The sequence below is a fragment of the Stegostoma tigrinum genome, chromosome 4 (genome assembly GCF_030684315.1).
Source record: "Stegostoma tigrinum isolate sSteTig4 chromosome 4, sSteTig4.hap1, whole genome shotgun sequence".
NCBI lineage: Eukaryota > Metazoa > Chordata > Chondrichthyes > Orectolobiformes > Stegostomatidae > Stegostoma > Stegostoma tigrinum.
In genome coordinates, this window is record NC_081357.1 from 48469503 (window position 1) to 48489673 (window position 20171).

Genomic DNA, 20171 nt, shown 5'->3' on the forward strand with positions numbered 1-20171 from the left:
GTGGTAGTATCACCATCTATCCACTGTCCTTGTCCTCTAGGAGTTAGTAATCAAGGTTTGGAAAGTACTGTCTCAGGAGCCTTGAGTAACCCCTGCACTGCATCTTGTAGATGATATACACTGCTGCTGAATGTTAGTAGTGGAAAGAGTGAACATTGAAGGGGGTTGCTGGAGGGCTAAATCAAGCAGCGTGCTTTGTCCAGGGATAGTGTCGAATTCTTTAGCTATGTTGACAGTTGACCCAACCAAACATTTCACTTCCTCCTCACCCAATGTTTAGAAGCCACATCAAATTAGACAACAGCAAGTGACCAATAGCTAATTAATTATTAGAGTTAGATTTGAAGATCACTTGACGGCGCATTGATCCCAGACCAGGCCAACAAATTTAGGCTTACACCTGGCTAGGGATCCAAAAAAAATTAAAAATAGAAAGATCCTTTCCTTCTGGACACACACCTGAACACCTTGTATTCTCAGATGGTATTAACCAGTGGTAAATACAGGGAGCAGAAACTGCCCAAACACACTGTAGAGTATATTAAGTAGTCAACGCAGTCAAGACAATACTATGGATTTCTCAACAACTCCCAGCATTACATCATAGACCATCCAATTTCATTCAAAAACTTGACAAGAGACCCCACTTCTCTTCTGAGGAGGATAGTTTCAGGTCCCTCCAAGCCATTCTGTCATCAATGACTCAACCAATACTCATGTTAGATAGTTCAGCTTCTCTTCCTTGGGCTTGCCAGGATTCAGGTAACTGCTTTCAAGTACCCACCCACTATAGTTCACAAAAACAGCAAGTTTTCTCAGGATGGTAGTGACCAAGTTTCTTCTGAACTTTAATCTTTCTCAAATTTTAGAAGCAAGTTCCGATGGACTTTTTCAACCCTCACACTCAGTTGCACTGAAGTATTAAGTGATTGCAGGCTGCTTCCAAACTTTTCCTTAGCCCTAACACCAATGCTTCGTTGCACCAACCAGATGCTGAGGACTTGCCTCAAGTCCTAACTCAGGAGGGCTATCTAACTTGGGAGAATTTACCCAGAATCCTAACTACACAAACTAAATGGCCCTCTTTTGTACTGTATGGTTCTATGATTTTATAACCAATGGCTTCTCAGCAGTACAATAGCACTTTTCTGCATGGGCCCTGCTTTTGGCTCTTACTCTTATATACTCCCACCCGTTGCATTCCTTGAATTGTTCTTAAGTAACCAACTGAAAAATCTGCACATGCCCTGCCTACATTGCTACGCAAAAAATCACAATTAATATTGGAATAACAAGTTCCCTAAATGTTAGTTTTCACAGCTCAAACTGATGTTACAAGATGGGTACAAATCAAATTGTAATTCATCACAAAGGGATGTGAAAGGTAGCAAATCTGATGCATTTATTCGCTAAACCTTCGTGTTCAGAATCTAGGCCAATAGCAAATGGTTGAAAATTAGATGTGTTGATTAACGATAATCTACAGGATTTGGAGAATTACACAGTTATACAGAGTACAGAAGGTTCTTTCAAGGAATTTGCCACAGAAAATGTTTTGAAAATATGACACAGGCATTGCTAAACCAGGAGGCATTGCAGATCAGCACAGGGTGACTGTTGAAGACAACTAGGCGCACATCAGGTCATGGAAAGCAGAATTTCTGGATTAACCAAGTTTACAGCCTGTGCAAGACTGGAGGCTGGTCAGCAGCGAACTCCCCTCCTCAAAATGAAGAAATTACTCTTTGAACATTGTTCAACATATCTGCAAGGAGTCTATTGATTGTTTGAAATATGTAGCATTATCAAAGATCCAACAGACTACTTGGTTTCCATAGGAAACCGTGGACCACCGGGCGTTCAAGGGAAAAAACAAGTTTAAATATTTGGCTTTGCACCAGCTCATTTACAACCAACGGGGAGCCAAGTTATGCAAGACTGCTTCCTCTGGGTGGTCTCAGCTCAAAAGTAAAACTGCACCACAAGACCTTCCATCTATATGGTGTAAAAGTGGTTCCTGCCTAAGAAGCTTTTTCTTGAAACCCACAATTGTTTAGAAGGGCACTGTTCAAACCACACAGATTTTCTGATGCAAAGAAAAAACAGACAAAAGAGCATTGCTCTTACATGACATTGATTTGAAAGTTTAAAATTCCTTCACCCACTATTACACAAAACCGTATCAGTCAATGTAGGCAAGCATTTTCTACATACTGCAATTGGTTAAGAAAATTGTCAAAGCATTTACCATAGAGATTCTGCGTGCATTAAGAAGACAACCTTGTGCATTTGAGAAGGGTCAATTTATTTTGCATTTTAGTTCTATTTCCAGCTGTAATCATAGTAAAGTGCAGCACAGGTTTCAAACTACTAGCAACTGATAATACTTTCTTGAAAAAATGCCACTCTCCCTCTAAGCAACTGATCTGATCCAGTCACTACCCTGTGGGAGCAAGATTTACTGCTGATATCACTCCTTAGCTTAACATTAGGCTTCAAATTTCCCAAACAAAATGAGGAAAATACCCCAAAAAGTTGCAACCAACCTTTCTAGAAACATATTCTGAAGATTGACCAAATTTGGTCAGCTTTTATTGTATCTTGGTGTCAGCCATGTCAGTTTGTAGCATCCTTTCTTGAGCCACAAAGTTCTGGGTCTGAACTCCACCTTAGGTACCAAACAAAAATTAAGGATTTTTTTTCTCACTGCAGTGGAGAGTGTGTGACATCTACAGAGAGGTATGAGGGGAAATGTTGAATTGATGCCCCACCTGCCAGCTCAAGAATGTTAAGAGAGAGATTTTGTGACATGTTTAAAGAAAACCAGTGGGGTTAGGCTCATTGTCACACCAAATGTTATTCTTTCAATTTATATCACAAAAACCTGGTCATTGACATACTGTGTGCACAAATCACCACCCATGTTTTCTACTCTACAATATTTGTAACACAGGCAAAATACAAATTGACTTAAGTACTTTGAGATATTCAGCAATTAGAAAAAGCAATAGATGAATGCAAGTCATTGTTTGTTCCCCGATTGGAAATCAGAATCGTGCCAGAGTTTTCTTTCGAATCTTACAGTTAATCTCCACGGACCAGAAGTCTAAACAAGATAACGTTAACAGTCACTTGGTCAAGAATTATGGAGGAAAGCCAAAATTGAATTATTAGAAGTAAAGTTAACTAATTTAATTGAATTTATTGATGGGGTTAACTTGGAGAGGGTTGGTGAATGCAATGCAGTTAGGGTGTTGTAAATGGACTATTGGAAAGCAAATACTAACTACATTCATTAAGCCACTTAAAAGGTCACTGTCCCTAGGCTACTGGAACAAAATGGTGACCCAGGAATTCACTGGAGTTTTCCATCCTGGAGAGGTTTTGTCAAGGCACAGAGTTCATTTGCAGCAGCTGGCTTTGGAAGGGGGTGCAGACCTAATGACACCTCCACCCTCATCACCTTCCCTGCCCCTCATACGCCAGGGACTCCCAACCAGCCCATTCACTTAACTCCAGGGATCCAGCATTCCCTGGGTGAAGACTCAGCATTACCAGTATCAATCATTGCTCCCAGTGATACTAATCATCTAACTGCTGGCCTTGGGATAGGTTTTCATCCCAACTGGCCAAACACCACCCACCATTAGTGCCATGCATCCTTTGGATAAGTGACATGGTTTACACTCTGGTTCTCCAATAGGCTGATCCCATGTCATCCACACCAAACTCTGCCCATCAGTAAAGCTGAGTTCCACAGATACAAAGTTAGCTGTGTGACAGGGCAAAATAGTGGTGAACAGTTGCTTTTCAAATTGCAGTTAAAAAAGTCCATGCCAAGAACACCACACCAATTTCTGCTAATTAGATTTAGTGCAACAAAACAGAATTTCAAAATTTGCTGTTAACACCCATCACCTGTAAGTGTTGAGGAGGTCAACAGGGACAGACTTCAAGAAACTGTAGCCAGAATGATAGAAAGGGTTGACAAATAACAGGTTAAAATTTAATGCACAGAAATTTACAGAGCAAATGGAGGCAATGTAAACTAAAGTGGTGCAAGATCTCAGGCACCTGGAACTAGCGTACACAGCTCATTAACAATGGTAGTAAATTCTACAACTTATCATAGGACCCCTACAGTGCAGAAAGAGGCCATTTAGCCCATTGAGTTCGCACCAACCATCCAAAGAATATCCCACCCAGACCCAGTCCCTCACCCTATCCACATAACCCTCCATTTGCCAGGATTAATCCACAGAACCAGCATATCCATAGACACGCCACACGATTTAGCATGGTTAATCCACCTAATCTGCACATCTGTGTGCTTGTGGGACAAAACCAGAACACCCAACAGAAACCCACACGGGCACAGAACATGCAAACTCCCCACACACAGTCATCCCAAGTCTGGAATTGAACCTGGGCCCCTGGCACTATAAGACAGCTGTGCTAACCGGCAAGCTGCCATGCCAGCCAACTTTGTTCTCACCCCTGCTTAAAATTAGCTGTACGGTTAGTCATCACAATGCAATTTCAACATCAGAAAGATGACATCTCAAAAGTCAGTTACCCGCAGACTCAATGGTCTGTGGTGGGCGGGTGGGGGAAGACAGACAGAATAATCAGAAGCAAAGCTTCATTTTAAGTTTAGTCATCTCATTGGACATCAGGAACAGCAGGATCTCTATTGTAGGCACTCTGTACAGTCAGGTCAGTAATGTGCAATCAAGAAGTGACATCTAAAATCTAAGGTCTGTACAACCAATTATTTTTGCACACAGCACAAGGAAGCAACATGAAAAAAACTGGTCAGAAATGAATGAAGCAAAATACCACAGATGGTGGAATTGGAAACAGAAACAGAACTGAGAGCTGAACCTGGAACATCAACTCTGACACACTGTACTCTCTTCATAAGAAAATTTAACTGATACAGAAGTTACAAGACAGTACAGCAAAAGGAACTGGTCACTTGCTCATTGAGCCTGGCCCACCATCCAATGAAATCTCTGCTAATTGTGACTTCACACCATCAACTGGTCTAAGCTCCATAATTCATCAACTTTGGTTAGCAAAACTCTACCATTCATATTTAAAAATTTAGTTGCTCTGAATTTTTTTCAGGGATGGCTTTCTGTCATCTTACTACCCTTTTCAGGAAGCCTAACCAAATTAATTTCCTGAAATAAACCAGTTAAGGTTTTGCCCCTTTGTTCTAAAAACTTTCATCAGCAGAAAATTTCCATTTATCCTATCTATTCATTTCAAAATCCTGAAAGCCCAAATCAAATTATCCATGACCTTCCATAAATCTAGTAAATAAGCTTTTGTGTAATCTATAATAGTTTAATCTTTGGAGTCTTAATAAAACACGGGTGAATCTTTATTACAATAAGGGCAGTAATGCCTCATGGTGTGATGCCCAAAATCGTACACCCATCCAAATGGGAAAAAATAAATTCCCCTACACAGATCTGCATTGAATCCTACTTGCCAACACAACTACTTGTCCAACGTCTTTGTAATTTCATGCTTCTCAGACCCAAACCTAGGTATATGCACGCTTTCCATATTGGTTTAATGCTAAGAAATCAGCTGCAGATCCTCAATGTCAGGCATAGTAGGAACTGCAGATGCTGGAGAACCTGAGATAACAAGGTGTAGAAATAACAGTGCGAAGCTGGATGAACACAGCAGACCAAGCAGCATCAGAGGAGCAGGAAAGTTTGACGTTTCGGGTCAGGCCCCTTCTTCAGAAGGCAGGCAGCCTGGCAAAACCCGAGTGCTTCAAACGGAACACTAAGATTGATAAGTGTAAGTTTGAAATTTGCATTCTAATTATTCAAAAATCCATTTGAGAAGGAACCCTTCAATCCAAAAAAAAAGAGTCTAAGTACTACAAGCTCGAGAGCAAAGGCTGGACCTGTTCTTAAAGAACATTCTTTATTGTTTTCCCCTCCCTAGTTATCTGTACTCAGGAAAGATTGCAGTTTTGACCAGTTTGTCACTGTCAGTTTCTGCCATTTCTCAAAAAGGAAGGTTTTGGATTTTGATCAATTCACAAGTGTTAAACTTCTCCTGTTCAAACAAAAGATTGAATTTGCGCCAGTGGATTTAAAAAATCCCCATTTGCTGTTGGATTAACAACTTTGCTTGAATATCAAAGCTAATACATGTCTGCTTACCAATTGGTTCCAGAACATATTTTATGTGCAACATGTGGGGAGAAGAATTAGCCGGATCTTCAATTTAATCTGCCTCAAATGATTCAAATATAGTAATTCTCAGATGGGTGGTCAAGATACTTGAGTTATTACAAACAGCTTAGGGTCATCATAAAAAAACAAGAAGCCAAATTAAAAAAGTTAAAACAACCCAAATTATCTAAATGAAGCAAACATTCATAGGAACACTGCAGCTTTTTTTACAAAAAGCGTTTATTTTGACTCTGCAAATCTGACTCCCTAATCCTGCAAGACACAATTTCAACCATCTGAACTTTTGATGTGAAAAGTGCTCAGGTTCTACCTCTAAAAAAAATCACAAACGAATAAGCATAAAGCAAGCAGTCATAGAAGCCAAAGTTGAACTGACATTCCATCCGAGTGTATTTCTATACTTTGACAGTTCACACAAGCAAAACAATGGAATAACCTTTTCAGTCAGAATCCAATTTCATCCTGAGATTCAACTAAAACTTGCTCTAATAGAAAGCTTTTACTATGATACTGCTTTGCAAATTTAAAAGCTTTTCAGCAGGTAATGCAACAGAACAAAGTGCTCTTAACAATGGAAGTGAATTAAATAGCTACATAATCAGCAAAAATAGCATTGTGGCAAAAAGCTCAACAGCATACCAACTGTGGTAAACTTCAGACGTTAATAATGTTTCAAAGTGCATGTTTATTACAATAAGCATGCTAACTGTGATTGTAAGCATCATTAACATGCAGTCCTAATCCTAAAGTCTAGTCATGTATCAAGTATTGATTTAATTACAACCAGAATATGTACTGTTAATAAAGGTAAACATATACACAAGGAAACCAGAGTTACTATTCTAAGCTTATTTAACAGCACAGAAGTTTTCAGCATTTACATAAATAATGTTTCCAACCATATCTTCATTTTACTAATGTTATGAAAAAAATGTGTACATCCTAGTTTACTAATCTCAATTTTTCATTTAGAACATAGAACATAGAACAGTACAGCACAGAACAGGCCCTTCAGCCCACAATGTTGTGCCGACCATTGATCCTCATGTATGCACCCTCAAATTTCTGTGACCATATACATGTCCAGCAGTCTCTTAAATGACCCCAATGACCTTGCTTCCACAACTGCTGCTGGCAACGCATTCCATGCTCTCACAACTCTCTGCGTAAAGAACCTGCCTCTGACATCCCCTCTATACTTTCCACCAACCAGCTTAAAACTATGACCCCACGAGCTAGCCATTTCTGCCCTGGGAAATAGTCTCTGGCTATCAACTCTATCTATGCCTCTCATTATCTTGTATACCTCAATTAGGTCCCCTCTCCTCCTCCTTTTCTCCAATGAAAAGAGACCGAGCTCAGTCAACCTCTCTTCATAAGATAAGCCCTCCAGTCCAGGCAGCATCCTGGTAAACCTCCTCTGAACCCTCTCCAAAGCATCCACATCTTTCCTATAATAGGGCGCCCAGAACTGGACGCAGTATTCCAAGTGCGGTCTAACCAAAGTTTTATAGAGCTGCAACAAGATCTCACGACTCTTAAACTCAATCCCCCTGTTAATGAAAGCCAAAACACCATATGCTTTCTTAACAACCCTGTCCACTTGGGTGGCCATTTTAAGGGATCTATGTATCTGCACACCAAGATCCCTCTGTTCCTCCTCGCTGCCAAGAATCCTATCCTTAATCCTGTACTCAGCTTTCAAATTCGACCTTCCAAAATGCATCACCTCGCATTTATCCAGGTTGAACTCCATCTGCCACCTCTCAGCCCATCTCTGCATCCTGTCAATGTCCCGCTGCAGCCTACAACAGCCCTCTACACTGTCAACGACACCTCCGACCTTTGTGTCGTCTGCAAATTCCCTCGTCCAAGTCATTAATAAAAATTACAAACAGTAGAGGCCCAAGGACAGAGCCCTGTGGAACTCCACTCACCACTGACTTCCAGGCAGAATATTTTCCTTCTACTACCACTCGCTGTCTTCTGTTGGCCAGCTTGAAATAAAGGGCTTGAAATATAGTGTCCAATTGCAACATGCTACACAAAAGTATAATTGGACAAAAATTGAGACTGATTTGCAGACAACCAAAAGCTTGGCTACACAAAGTGCTGGCTTTTAAGAAAAAAAAGAGGCAGACAGATGGAGGGTATTTAGTGTTACAGCACAGTCATTAATGGTGACGAGGGGAGTCAGAGGTGCACAAAAGACCAGAATTGGAGGAATGCAAAGTTCACATAGGTTTGTGAAGCTATATGGTACAGAAATCAAGCAGAGCAAGGAACAGAGGGAACTAAGCAACTCCAAATGCTTGGTGGGTATCCTTTACCTGAAAGCCTCAAACAACTGTTTTCAGATGAAAGATATTTTTGGTTTTCAGATAGAAGGCAGTAAACAGATCGGCACAGCATCTTAAATCTCTTGTCCTGACTCAGCAAATGGTGTTAAAAATAAAGGCGACAGTCTCTGTACAAGTTTTGCAACTGTGTTGGGAAATCTTTGTCACCTTGCTTAAATGAGTCAGTTAAATAATTCGGAAATAATTTATTATTTCCACCTTCTGGTGATGTGTGCACCCAACTATTATCAATCATTTTGGACACATGGATATGTATAACATTTGCAGTGGGGAAAGAATCAGGCACAAAACAATCAGAGAACTTCCATTTACAAGATACACTCAGGTCTGCTATAGGTCCATTCAGGAAAACAAAACAGTTTTGCTTAATCCAAAACGGGCAAAGCAAAGTCTCTTTCATCAAACACAGTCTACAGGTCTGTTGAGATCAAACTTTGAAAAGCCCTTTTTTGATTTTTAGGTATTTCTGGACATTTGACAAAAGGACACAAACTATCAAAGTCTAGACATGTAGACATTGTGATCAGCAAATTCACAGACATGAAAATTTGTATGATAAACAGGGAGGAAGAAAGCCTTAGACTATAGGACAATACAGATGGGCTGAACACAAGCAAGTGAAATTTAACCCTGAAAAGAGAAAGGTGATGCATTTTGGAGGGAATAATGAAGCAAAAGTCACTTTTATGGCAGGACCCTCAGAAGTACACAGAATCAGAGGGACCTCAGTGTGCATGTCCATAAATCCTTGCCAGCAGGACAGATAAATAAGGTCATTAAGAATGCATATGGATACTTGGCTTTATCATTCAGTCCTTGAATATAACAGCACAGAGAACATGTTGGAGCTACATATAGCATTAGTTATGCCACAGTTGGGATAGTGTGTGCAGCTTTGGCACCACACAACAGGAAGAATGTGATTGCACTGGAGGGTGCAAAGACAACTCACCAGGGCCTGTTAGGATTGAAACACTTCAGTTATAGAGACTAACTAAACTGAGGTTACAACATTAGAGGCATAGAGCAGCAAAACATTTCACCTTCATAGGCAAAATTTCTAGGGAGCACAATTTTATGTTAAGCAGCAAGAGACTCCAAGTGGATTTGGGGAAGGTTTTCCCCCCACCTCCCCATCCAGAGGATGGTGGGCAACTGGAGCACATGAAATACCATAGCAAACAAGGCTAGAGGCAAAATGCTAAAAAGGGAGATTAGAGTAAGTAGATGCTTGCTCAGCAGAGAAAATATGGGCCAAAGGGCCTTTTTCTAGGCTGTAAAAATCTACAATTTATGATATGAAAACACACTAATTGTGTATGGGTTTCTACAGTGAAGAGACAAAAAATAATTACCTTCCATAACAGATAAAGCCAAAAATCAAAAGGGAAGTTAGTGACGGTACTGCTTCACATTCTTGTGCATTAGAGGTACATAAAGCAAGGGCAAATTCTTGGAAAGTAACTTTTTCAAAACAATGCAATGAAAACATTTAAAAAAAGTGTTCAGCACACAGAAAAGCTATTAAGCATCATAAATAGTGGAATGGATCCAGATGAATGTTTAATAGATATTAAAATACATAAGCCATTTCTTTTATTTAGTCAGCAACAGAAGATCACTACCAGTCAGCTCTATGCCATGTAGGTCTATAAATACAGAGACTAAATTTTCATATCCGTACAAAAACAGTTTTGTATAGTGATAGTACAATTTTGGAAACATAATTCCATTGCATTTCAGGTCCTATGGAAATTAAATCTCAGCCTGTTACAATAAGAAATAGCAGATCTGTCATTAATGACAGAATTATCCTGAAGATTCAAGTACGGATCCGAAATTATGGAATTACCAAACTCTGCAAAAATGTCTAACACAATGTGTCGTGCTTTGCGGCAAACCACAGCACAGCGTAGGTAAAAGGTTGACTAACTGCCAGCTGGACAATGAAATGAAGCCCTGCTCCATTCTTTGATCTCAGAGGGATGCTGAGGTAGGTCAATAAACTTTGTTCTATCCCAGTGTCACCAGTTGTAAACACTCTATTTTCTGGTCTCTTCTGCTTCACAACCTGTGTCAAATGTAGTTTGAAATTACTGGGCTGGATTTCTGTGGAGTCAGGCCAGCTGTTTGTCATTTTTATAAATGACCTGGATGAGGGCGTAGAAGGATGGGTTAGTAAATTTGCAGACGACACTAAGGTCGGTGGAATTGTGGATAGTGACGAAGGATGCTGTAGGTTGCAGAGAAACATAGATAAGCTGCAGAATTGGGCTGAGAGGTGGCAAATGGAGTTTAATGCAGACAAGTGTGAGGTGATGCACTTTGGTAGGAGTAACCAGAAGGCAAAATACTGGGCTAATGGTAAGATTCTTGGGCATGTAGATGAGCAGAGAGATCTCGATGTCCATGTACACAGATCCTTGAAAGTTGCCACCCAGGTTGACAGGGCTGTTAAGAAGGCATACAGTGTTTTAGCTTTTATTAATAGAGGGATCGAGTTCTGGAACCAAGGGGTTATGGTGAAGCTGTACAAAACTCTGGTGTGGCCGCACTTGGAGTATTGCGTACAGTTCTGGTCACCGCATTATAAGAAGGATGTGGAAGTGTTCAAAAGGGTGCAGAAGAAATTTGCTAGGATGTTGCCTGGTATGGAGCGAAGATCTTACGAGGAAAGGCTGAGGGACTTGAGGCTGTTTTTGTTAGAGAGAAGCAGGTTGACAGGTGACTTAATTGAGACATATAAAATAATTAGAGGGATAGATAGGGAGAGCCTTTTTCCCAGGATGGTGATGGCGAGCACGAGGGGGCATAGCTTTAAATTGAGGGGTGAAAGATATAGAACAGATGTCAGAGGTAGTTTCTTTACTCAGAGAGTAGTAAGGGAATGGAACGCTTTGCCTGCAACGGTAGTAGATTCGCCAACTTTAGGTACATTTAAGTCGTCATTGGACAAGCATATGGACATACATGGAATAGTGTAGGTTAGATGGGCTTGAGATTGGTATGACAGGTCGGCACAACATCGAGGGCCGAAGGGCCTGTACTGTGCTGTAATGTTCTACGTTCTACACTAATAACAACTCATGTTTGCCCAGTCCAAGGAAGAATTCTGCTCAAAATGGTTTGAATTAATGCATCTCTAACTTTATGATTAGAGATGAGGTTACAGTCTAGTGTCGTTTGATCATAAAAAGGTTACTCTTAATGCTTCCAATGTTCCCAACCAGTGCAGCCACACCCACTATCCACAACTGACAGTGCAGGCCACAGATCTGACTTCTGTGAAGGAGAGTCTATGGATTGAAAAAAAGACAAGATCAATCCCCAGGGCGGTGCCTACACCAGCTCCTACACCCTCCAGAGAGGTGAATTATAGGTTCTCCATTTTCACTGAGAATTTCAGAAAGTGACTCATTTCTTGGAAGTTGGAGATAGTAATGTAAAAGCAACAATTCTTAGCGCCACATTCAAAAAAGAAGGAATGATTTGCACTAAGGTGACAATCTCCACCCTTCTCCCACATCAAAAAAAGAGGCAAAATAGCCAGCCGACTCCTGAACATGTGCTGTTTCCTGTAAGGATCCAGGGGCACTAGCATTCCCTGATCCGCTGGCAGTGCACCCCCAACCGATGTTGCCAAGTCAGCCAGTCAATCACTGCCCACAACCCACCCTCCCAGCCTACCCTACCACACACCCTTTTGCTACCCAGCCAGGCACTGCCCCCCCAATCACCACCACCCCCCCAAACGGCGCTGCCCAGCCAGGCACTGCCCCCACCCCAAACGGTGCTGCCCACTCAGTCAATGTCCTCTCCGCTCCCGGGCCCGCGGCCCCTCCGCCCACTGGTACAATGCTGACCCAGCCCTCTCCCTTTACCTTGTTTAAGCTCGGATTCCTGAGTATCTCACAGCCCCTTTTCCGGGTGTAAACGGAGGTCTTTGGGCTCTCCTTGTTTCCTTGCAATTCCCACTCGGGTAACTCTTGCTTCGCTGCGCAGGTTGCCATTTTAAGATCCTGAGGGCGAGAATGAAATGAAACTTGCTCAAGAAAGTTGAACCGGGGGTCAATTTCCACTACGAAGCGTAACGCGATAACTACCCCTAGCTACCGGGCCAGAGATTTATAAGTTTATCTAGAGCTGTACTACCTTGTTACAAAGTGAGATAACCGCTGTTCCAATCCGAAACACTGGATTAATCTTGTTTAGTCTAGATTAATCAATCAGTTGCAAGCCAATTCAAACCACGGGCAATGATAAATCTTAACGATGTTGCTAAGTTTCGACGATTAGAAACTCTATCTGGGTACATAATTTCCCATTAGTAACATGCTGGAAATACTCACTGAAGTCAGGCAGTATTTGGAGATCAACAGTTAACGTTTCAGACCCTTTCTCCACACTCAAACAAAATTCTCCCGCAGTTTTTTCAGACATTGAGTGGGGAGAGGTTTTCGTGGTGAGAGTGGGCATGGGGGTCAAGCAGAATGGAAGATGAGAATGGGGGTAGAGATGGGGTCTGGGGATGGGTAGTTGCGGTAGTAGTCTAGACAAATGAAAAGTCAACAGCCAGCTGAAACCTTTCTTTCCCTCTAAACAGACCTTGTCTTTCCTTAAATCTTCTGTTTCTTTTTGCTTCAAATTTATATTAGTTTTAATTTACATAGCACTTCATCTATACGTAATAACATACTTCTCTTGATTGGCACTTCATCTACCAACTTAAACATTCATGCCCTTCACCAACAACGCACACTGGCAGCAGTTTGCACCATTTACAGGATGCACTTTAGTAAATAGAAACAAAAATAGACATTTCTGGGAAAGCTCTGCAGGTCTAGCTGCATCTGTGAAGAGAAATCAGAGTTAATATTTTGGGTCTGCTGACCCTTCCTCAGAACTGATGGTAGCTAAGAAAATGTTGGTTTATATGTAGAAGATAGGGCAGGGAGATAAGGAATAAATGATAGGTGGAGATAGAGTCCAAAGTGAAAGAAGAACAATTGAACAGACAGAGGAATGGATAACAATCTGGTTGGGAGGGTGAATCTCTATTTTTGTTTCTGATATACATCACCCGCGGCTCTTTCGATTTTTATTTAGAAAATCACCAAGCCTACTTTGATAACACTTTCCAAATCTATCACCTATGCCATCTAGAAGGACAAGCACAGTAGATGCATTAATACACTAACACCACCTGCAATATCCCCTCCAAACCATTCCAGCCTGATTTCAATGTCACTGGGTCAAAATCCTGGAAGCCTTTCCTAACGGTAATGTGGGTTTCCCCAAGCCCCAAGGGCTACATTGGTTCCGGAAGGCAGCTCACCAAAGGGCGCACAGAAAAGGTGGGAACGGGATGCTGAGTTAGACAAAAACCAAAAGAACTGTGGATGCTGTAAATCAGGAATAAAAACAAAGACAATTTAGCCATGATCATATCGAATAACAGAACAAATTCAAAGGACTGAATAGCCTACTCCTGTTCCTATTTTTATGGCTAACCACTACCTTGTCAAGGGCAATTAGGAATGGGCAATAAATGCTCATTCAACCAGCATCACCTATAACCCATGAATGAATAAAACGGATTGTAACATGCAGATATAATATGCAGGGTACGTTTTAAGTGCAAGTTTAGACATCAGTAAATGGCTTAATGGATGGAGTTAGCCCATGATAAGCTGAAACATACAAAACAGTACGGCTCAAGTTGGCTGCACTGCATGAGCTGTGTTAACTTTAGTAGGGGATGGGAGGAGAGACAGGAAAATTAATTTACTGCCCCGAGTAGAAATTGGTTCCTCCTCTTGATTGTTATGTACTGACCCCTACTGGATGTGTGTGTGGCTGCTCGATAAGTAGAGGAACAAGCTCAACTGCCATACTCGCTCAACCGCCACTTGGCTAAGTTGTCACTGTTAAGATTTAGCATGAACAACAGGAGCCTGGTGCAACAAGATTGTTATAGATGAATGAGATGGAGTTTCTTTTTATTCCCCTTGAATGTAAAAGAGAGCCTGGACGGTCCACATGAAGGAAAATAAAGTAGGATGATTGACATGTTTGGAAGGGAACCTGCCTGATTTACACCTACTTAAATATATGTAGAGAAAATTAGGTAGGCTCCATTATGTGAATGTGATCCTGCCCAGTTTCCTTCTGGACGCTGTATCTGAGCCATCCTTCACACCTAAACATAATGAAAGTAAAATCTTGCCAAACATTGCCAATAAATAAGACAAGGAAAATGAAATCTCTGGAGTAAGTGGAAAAATGTATAAGAACATCCACGGAACATTAATAGCAGAATCCGACTAGTCACATTTAACTGATTACTCTCCAGAATTATGACAGGCATTGACTGGATAGATGAGAAGAAAGATTTATGTTGGTGAAAGTGTCAATGACTAGGGGGCATAAATTTAAGGCAAGGAGCCAGAGGTTTATAGGGGATGTGAGGGAAAGGGCTTTCACCCGTGGGTAGAGGAATTTGGAACTCACTGCCTGTAAAAGGGGTTGGGGGGTTTACATGCAGAAACCCTCACAACACTTAAGAAATACTAGCATGTGCACTTGTGATGCCAAGACATACTAAGCAATGGGACAAGTGCTGGAAAATTGAATTAGAATAGTTAGGTGCTCGTTTTGATTAACACAGGCTTGAAGGGCTGAAGGGTCCTTTTCTGTGCTATGGCCCTCAATGACTCTGACAATGTTATTAGTCCCAACAGCACATTTCAATATGCTTTTTGTTATGATCTTCACACCTATTCCTAATATATTTATTCAGCTTTAATTTAAAGCCATCATTGACACAATACTAACTGTGGGAAAACGAAATCTCTCTTGAGGTCTTCTCAAGATTGTAGCTGGGTACTCTACTACTTTGCTACACATCCAAGATAAATAGCTCGGTATTTTAAAGCTCTATATTAGTCTCTCCTCAATTGTCCTTTCTCCAATGAAAACAAATTCAATTCTGTTAGTTTGTCTGTATATGTCATCTGAAGGCAGATTATTCCCTTCTTCCAAATAAAGGCTCAATTACTTGTGTATTCTGGAAAATTGCAAACACAGAACAAAACTTGGAGCATTTGTGAAGCTGAGAGCATGGTCAGCACATACAGAGAGGTAGTGATCTCAGGATTACTACAGTCGCCACATGCTCGTCAGACTGGATATAGGAGGATTTTGGAGATGAATATGTGGCTGGAAAGATTATGCAATAGCAAGGGTTTCAGATTCCTGGGACTTTGGGACCAGTTCTGGGGGAAGTGGGACCAGTTCAAACTGGACCAATTACACCAGCAAATCCAGGACTGATGACAACAAAATGTGGAGCTGGATGAACACAGCAGGCCAAGCAGCATCTTAGGAGCACAGAAGTTGACGTTTCAGGCCTAGACCCTTCATCAGAGGACTGATGTCTGAAGTGAATATTTGCTTGTGTGGTTGAACTGGATTTAAACTAGACTGGCAAGGGTGTCCTGCACATTCATCTTACATCTGTGCATTGGTAAATCTCAGCAGCTGTTTCAAGTCAACTAGGCTCAGTTGATAGCATACTCACCTTGTTTGGAAGATTGTGAGTGAGTCCCCTCCAACAGAAATTCAGTGCAAAACCTAGATAAGGGTTAGACCATGGACAATAGTGCTCCATGTCATCTGCTGTGGGGAATATTCACTATATTAAGTGTGATTCGGACATTGAAGTGGTTGGTAGCAGGTATTCCCCACAATCAAGCTGCCAACTGGCTGTGCCAGCAGAAGTGTAGCAGCTGATAACAATGTGCACACCCAAGGTCCAGGGTCAATGAGGTACACCGGGCCATTGATGATTGAGGACAGGATGAAGGTTGCAGGGTTGGCAGTAGGAAGGGGGTGACATTCAGTGACCCCACCCCCACATCTCAATGCTGCATCACTTGATCAGATTCTGAGTGCCTGACAAGGGGGTTCCCCAGGATCTCACCAGTAAATGCCAAAACCCTACTTGTCGCATTCTTCACAAGGGGAGCCTTCTGCTTGTGTCTGGGTTAATACTGGCAGCAGCAGGTAGAGGCATTAATTGCCCACTCAAAAGCATCGCCTGGTGATGGGACAGGAAGATTATCCAGGAACCTTCTCATCCAGGCTTGGTCAGGGAAGAGGAATGGAAGGAGCAATGTTTCCAGCTGCCTAATTAAATTAAACGCACTGCGGTAGATTAAATTCCACTGTGTGTTTCATCAATAGTCAGCTGCTCCTGATTAATATTGCAAGGAAATCCCTGACCCTTCAACTTGGTTCTGTTTCCAGGATGGTTTGTTCATGTAGGTAACATTCAGGGTGACCAGGAACTGTGTAGTATCTTTACACATTTCATTTGCTTCCAAAACAGAGAGAAGCTGATAAAGTGACAGGACTGAAGGCAGACCAGCCACGTCAATGCTGCTTACACAGTTTGAGATGGGCATCCTTCCCTTTTTCAGTCAAGAATTTGAGGGCATACACAAGGAGGAATTTGAAGGCAGGATGCCATCACCCTAGCAAATAACCACATCAATTACAGCAGGGGCTAAAATTTATTCAATAGCAACACCACACATCAGAGGCATTATAATCATACCTCCCCACTTTCATACTGGATTATTATCTAAAGGTAGCATAACTGAGTCATCACCAGTACAAAAAGGCATGAGCCCACACTGTGCCATAAGCGCAATTGAGTCGATGAGTGATGGGGCTGGGAGGCGGCTTCTGAAAAATCTTTTCAAATTCCAATGACATACCAATGAGGAGTACGCTTACAGTCAGTAGCTATGTACACTTTCTGTGTACATGTTGAGTGCCTGCTTGTTGGGAAGTGGCAGAAATTGGTTGCCCAGGCTGCTAATTAATACAGGCAGGTATTTTGACAGGCCTTCTTACTCATACAGCAACTTATACCAGGGGTGCTCCAATCTCCCAATGGTAATGAGGGTTCCTAACATCATACTGCACTTGATACAGCCCAGGACATTACATGGTAAATTTGCTGAAAATATTTGTTCAATTTATGTTTTTTTTAGGCCCGAACTTTAAATGGGTGAAGTTTTGACTTTTTGCTGGGAATGTGTCAAAAGGAACAGGAATTTGATAAGAATATTTATACACTAGACCTCAATCTTATACGAGGGATTCCTGTGAGGATTTGGAATAGCTAGAATCTCTGCTTATTTGTCTCAAGAACATTTTGTTTTATTTGTTCCTCTCCTTACTGTGACCTGAAGTCCCTACCCACTTCAAAAAGACCACCATCATCCTGACACCAAAGAAAAATCATACAATGTATCTCAATGACTACTGATCCATGGCTCTGACCTTTAAGAGAGGTTAGTCATAGCTCACATCAACTCTAGCTTATCAAATTGTCTTGATCTTTTGCAATTCACCTATTGGCACACCAAGTTCACGCCGTTGATCCTATACCTATCCCTGGAACATCTGGATAACAAGAATACCTACATCAGGCTCCTATCTATTGACTTCCTCCTGCCTTTGACACCAAACAAACTCATCTCTAAATTTCAAGAGGTAGGCCTCGGCTGTCCCTTCCATAACTGGGTCTTCAACCTTCTCACCTATAGATTACAATCAGTAAGAATAGAAGACAATACTTCCTCCAAAGTAATCCTCAACACTGGTATCCCACAGACTGCGTACTCGGACCCCTATTATACTCCTTATACAATCATAGCTGTGCGGCCAAATTCTGCTCCCAGCTGCATTTACACGTTGGCTGACAACAACACCTTTGCAGGTTGGATCTTAAACAATGTCAAGACAGAATACAGGAAAGAAGTTGAGTGCTTAGCAGCATGGTGTAATGACAACAATCTCTCCATCAATGTCAGCAAAATGAAAGAGCTGGTCATTGACTCCAGGAAGCAGAGTGATGGGCATATCCTTGTCTGCATCAATGATACTGAGGTTGACACGGTCAGGAGCATTAAGTTCCAGTAAGTGATGATCACCAACTGTCTGTTCTGATCCATTCACATCAAGAAAGCACAATAACATCTCTACTTCCTTCGGAAGCTAAGGAAATTTGGCATCCCCACAAGGACCCCTAACAATTTTTATAGATGCACCATAGAAATCAACCTACAGGGAGTTCTGCTATAATGCGGCTTTTGTTAATGCAAATTGGCTGTAACACTATTGTTGAATAGTGGATGCTGTTTGGATAACACAAACTTTCTGCTGTACAGGTGTAGCAATTTTCTATTGCGATTTCACAATAATGCAAATTGCTAAGGTGATTTTCCATAACATTAGGTTACACAAGAATGCAACTATCGCGTTATGGAAGAACTACCTGTATCTGGATGCATCACAGCATGGTATGATAACAGTTACTCCCAAGACCACGTGAAATTATAAAGAATCATGAATACAGCCCAATCTACCATGCAAATTAGCCTTCCATTCATTAACCCCTTCTATAATCCCCACTGCCTTGGGAAAGCAAGCAACATAATCAAAGACCCCTCCCACCCTGCGCATACTCTCTTCCGTCAGATGGAAGATATAAAAGTTTGAATACATGTGTGATTGATTCAAGAACAGCTTCTGCCCTGCTGTTATCAGACTTTTGAATATACCTCTCAAATGTTAATTCTGATCTTTTTCTCTGCACCTTCTCTTCAGCTGTAACACTGTATTGTGTGTTCTGTTCAGCAACCCTAATGCACTTTGTATGGTACAATCTGCTTGTAGACCACATGAAACAACATTTCTCACTCTCTCTCGGTTCACAAGACAGCAATAAATCAATCAATCAATCAATTAATCATGGTGTCACTGGCTGGGCCATCATTTATTGCCATCGTTTAACAACCCCAGAACTGTGTTGCTTGCTAGGGCCATTTTGGAGAGTGGCTAAGAGTCAACTACATTGTTGTGAGTCTGGAACTAGGTGAGGATGGTGGATTTTCCTTCCCTTAAGGACATTAGTGAACCAGATGGGTTTTTACAGCAATTGACAATGGTATGTGGTCATTATTAGACTAGCTTTTTAATTCCGGTTTGTTACTGAATTCAAATTTCTCAATTTGCTGTAACAGATAACAAAGTGTAGAGCTGATGGCCTCACAAGGAGATCTGAAATCCCAAAGGAGAAATACCTTTCTGTAGCACTCTATCCCAAAGACGTCATTCAAGAAATAAAGTTTTCTTTCACAGTTTGTCGGTGAAAGATAATTTGCAGTGAACATTGGCAAACTGCCCAGATGGGAACAGTGAGTCTTTAATTAATTGTGCTCTTATTTTGAAATAATACCCTCATTACCAAACTCTCTCTCTTTCCTTAGCAGGCACCAATTCTTTATTATAAGTGATCTCATTCTCAGTGCAATAATGCTGCTAGACAATAATAGACAACAGAAAGTCAAGGATGCATGAGTTTATCAGATAACAGAAGAAATATAACCAAAAACCTCATTACGTCAAAACTTGCATCAATATGACACCTTTCACATTGTAAGGTGCTTCATAAATTTGTTAGGAAGCAAAATTAGATCTTAACCACATACCATGAGATAGATGGTCAAAGCTT

At 41.3% G+C, this 20171-nt stretch overlaps 1 protein-coding gene across 4 annotated transcripts in view; it reads right to left on the bottom strand.

Annotated features, from left to right (window-relative positions):
• The window catches only part of me1 (malic enzyme 1, NADP(+)-dependent, cytosolic), a 393143-nt gene extending 379827 nt beyond the window's left edge, over positions 1–13316 (bottom strand). The window contains exons 1-2 of one of the 4 annotated variants that reach the window (XM_048531809.2): positions 13281–13316; positions 12466–12603 (exon numbers count right to left, since the gene is read on the bottom strand). In XM_048531809.2, the coding sequence (XP_048387766.1) occupies positions 12466–12603; positions 13281–13301 (159 nt within the window). In that variant the 5' untranslated portion in view covers positions 13302–13316. Of the gene's footprint in view, positions 1–2546; positions 2654–12465; positions 12604–12736; positions 12829–12933; positions 13031–13280 lie in introns of those variants that run through there. The other 3 variants (XM_048531811.2, XM_048531810.2, XM_048531813.2) reach the window with 3 other exon arrangements.
• Between the last annotated feature and the right edge of the window lie 6855 nt (positions 13317–20171).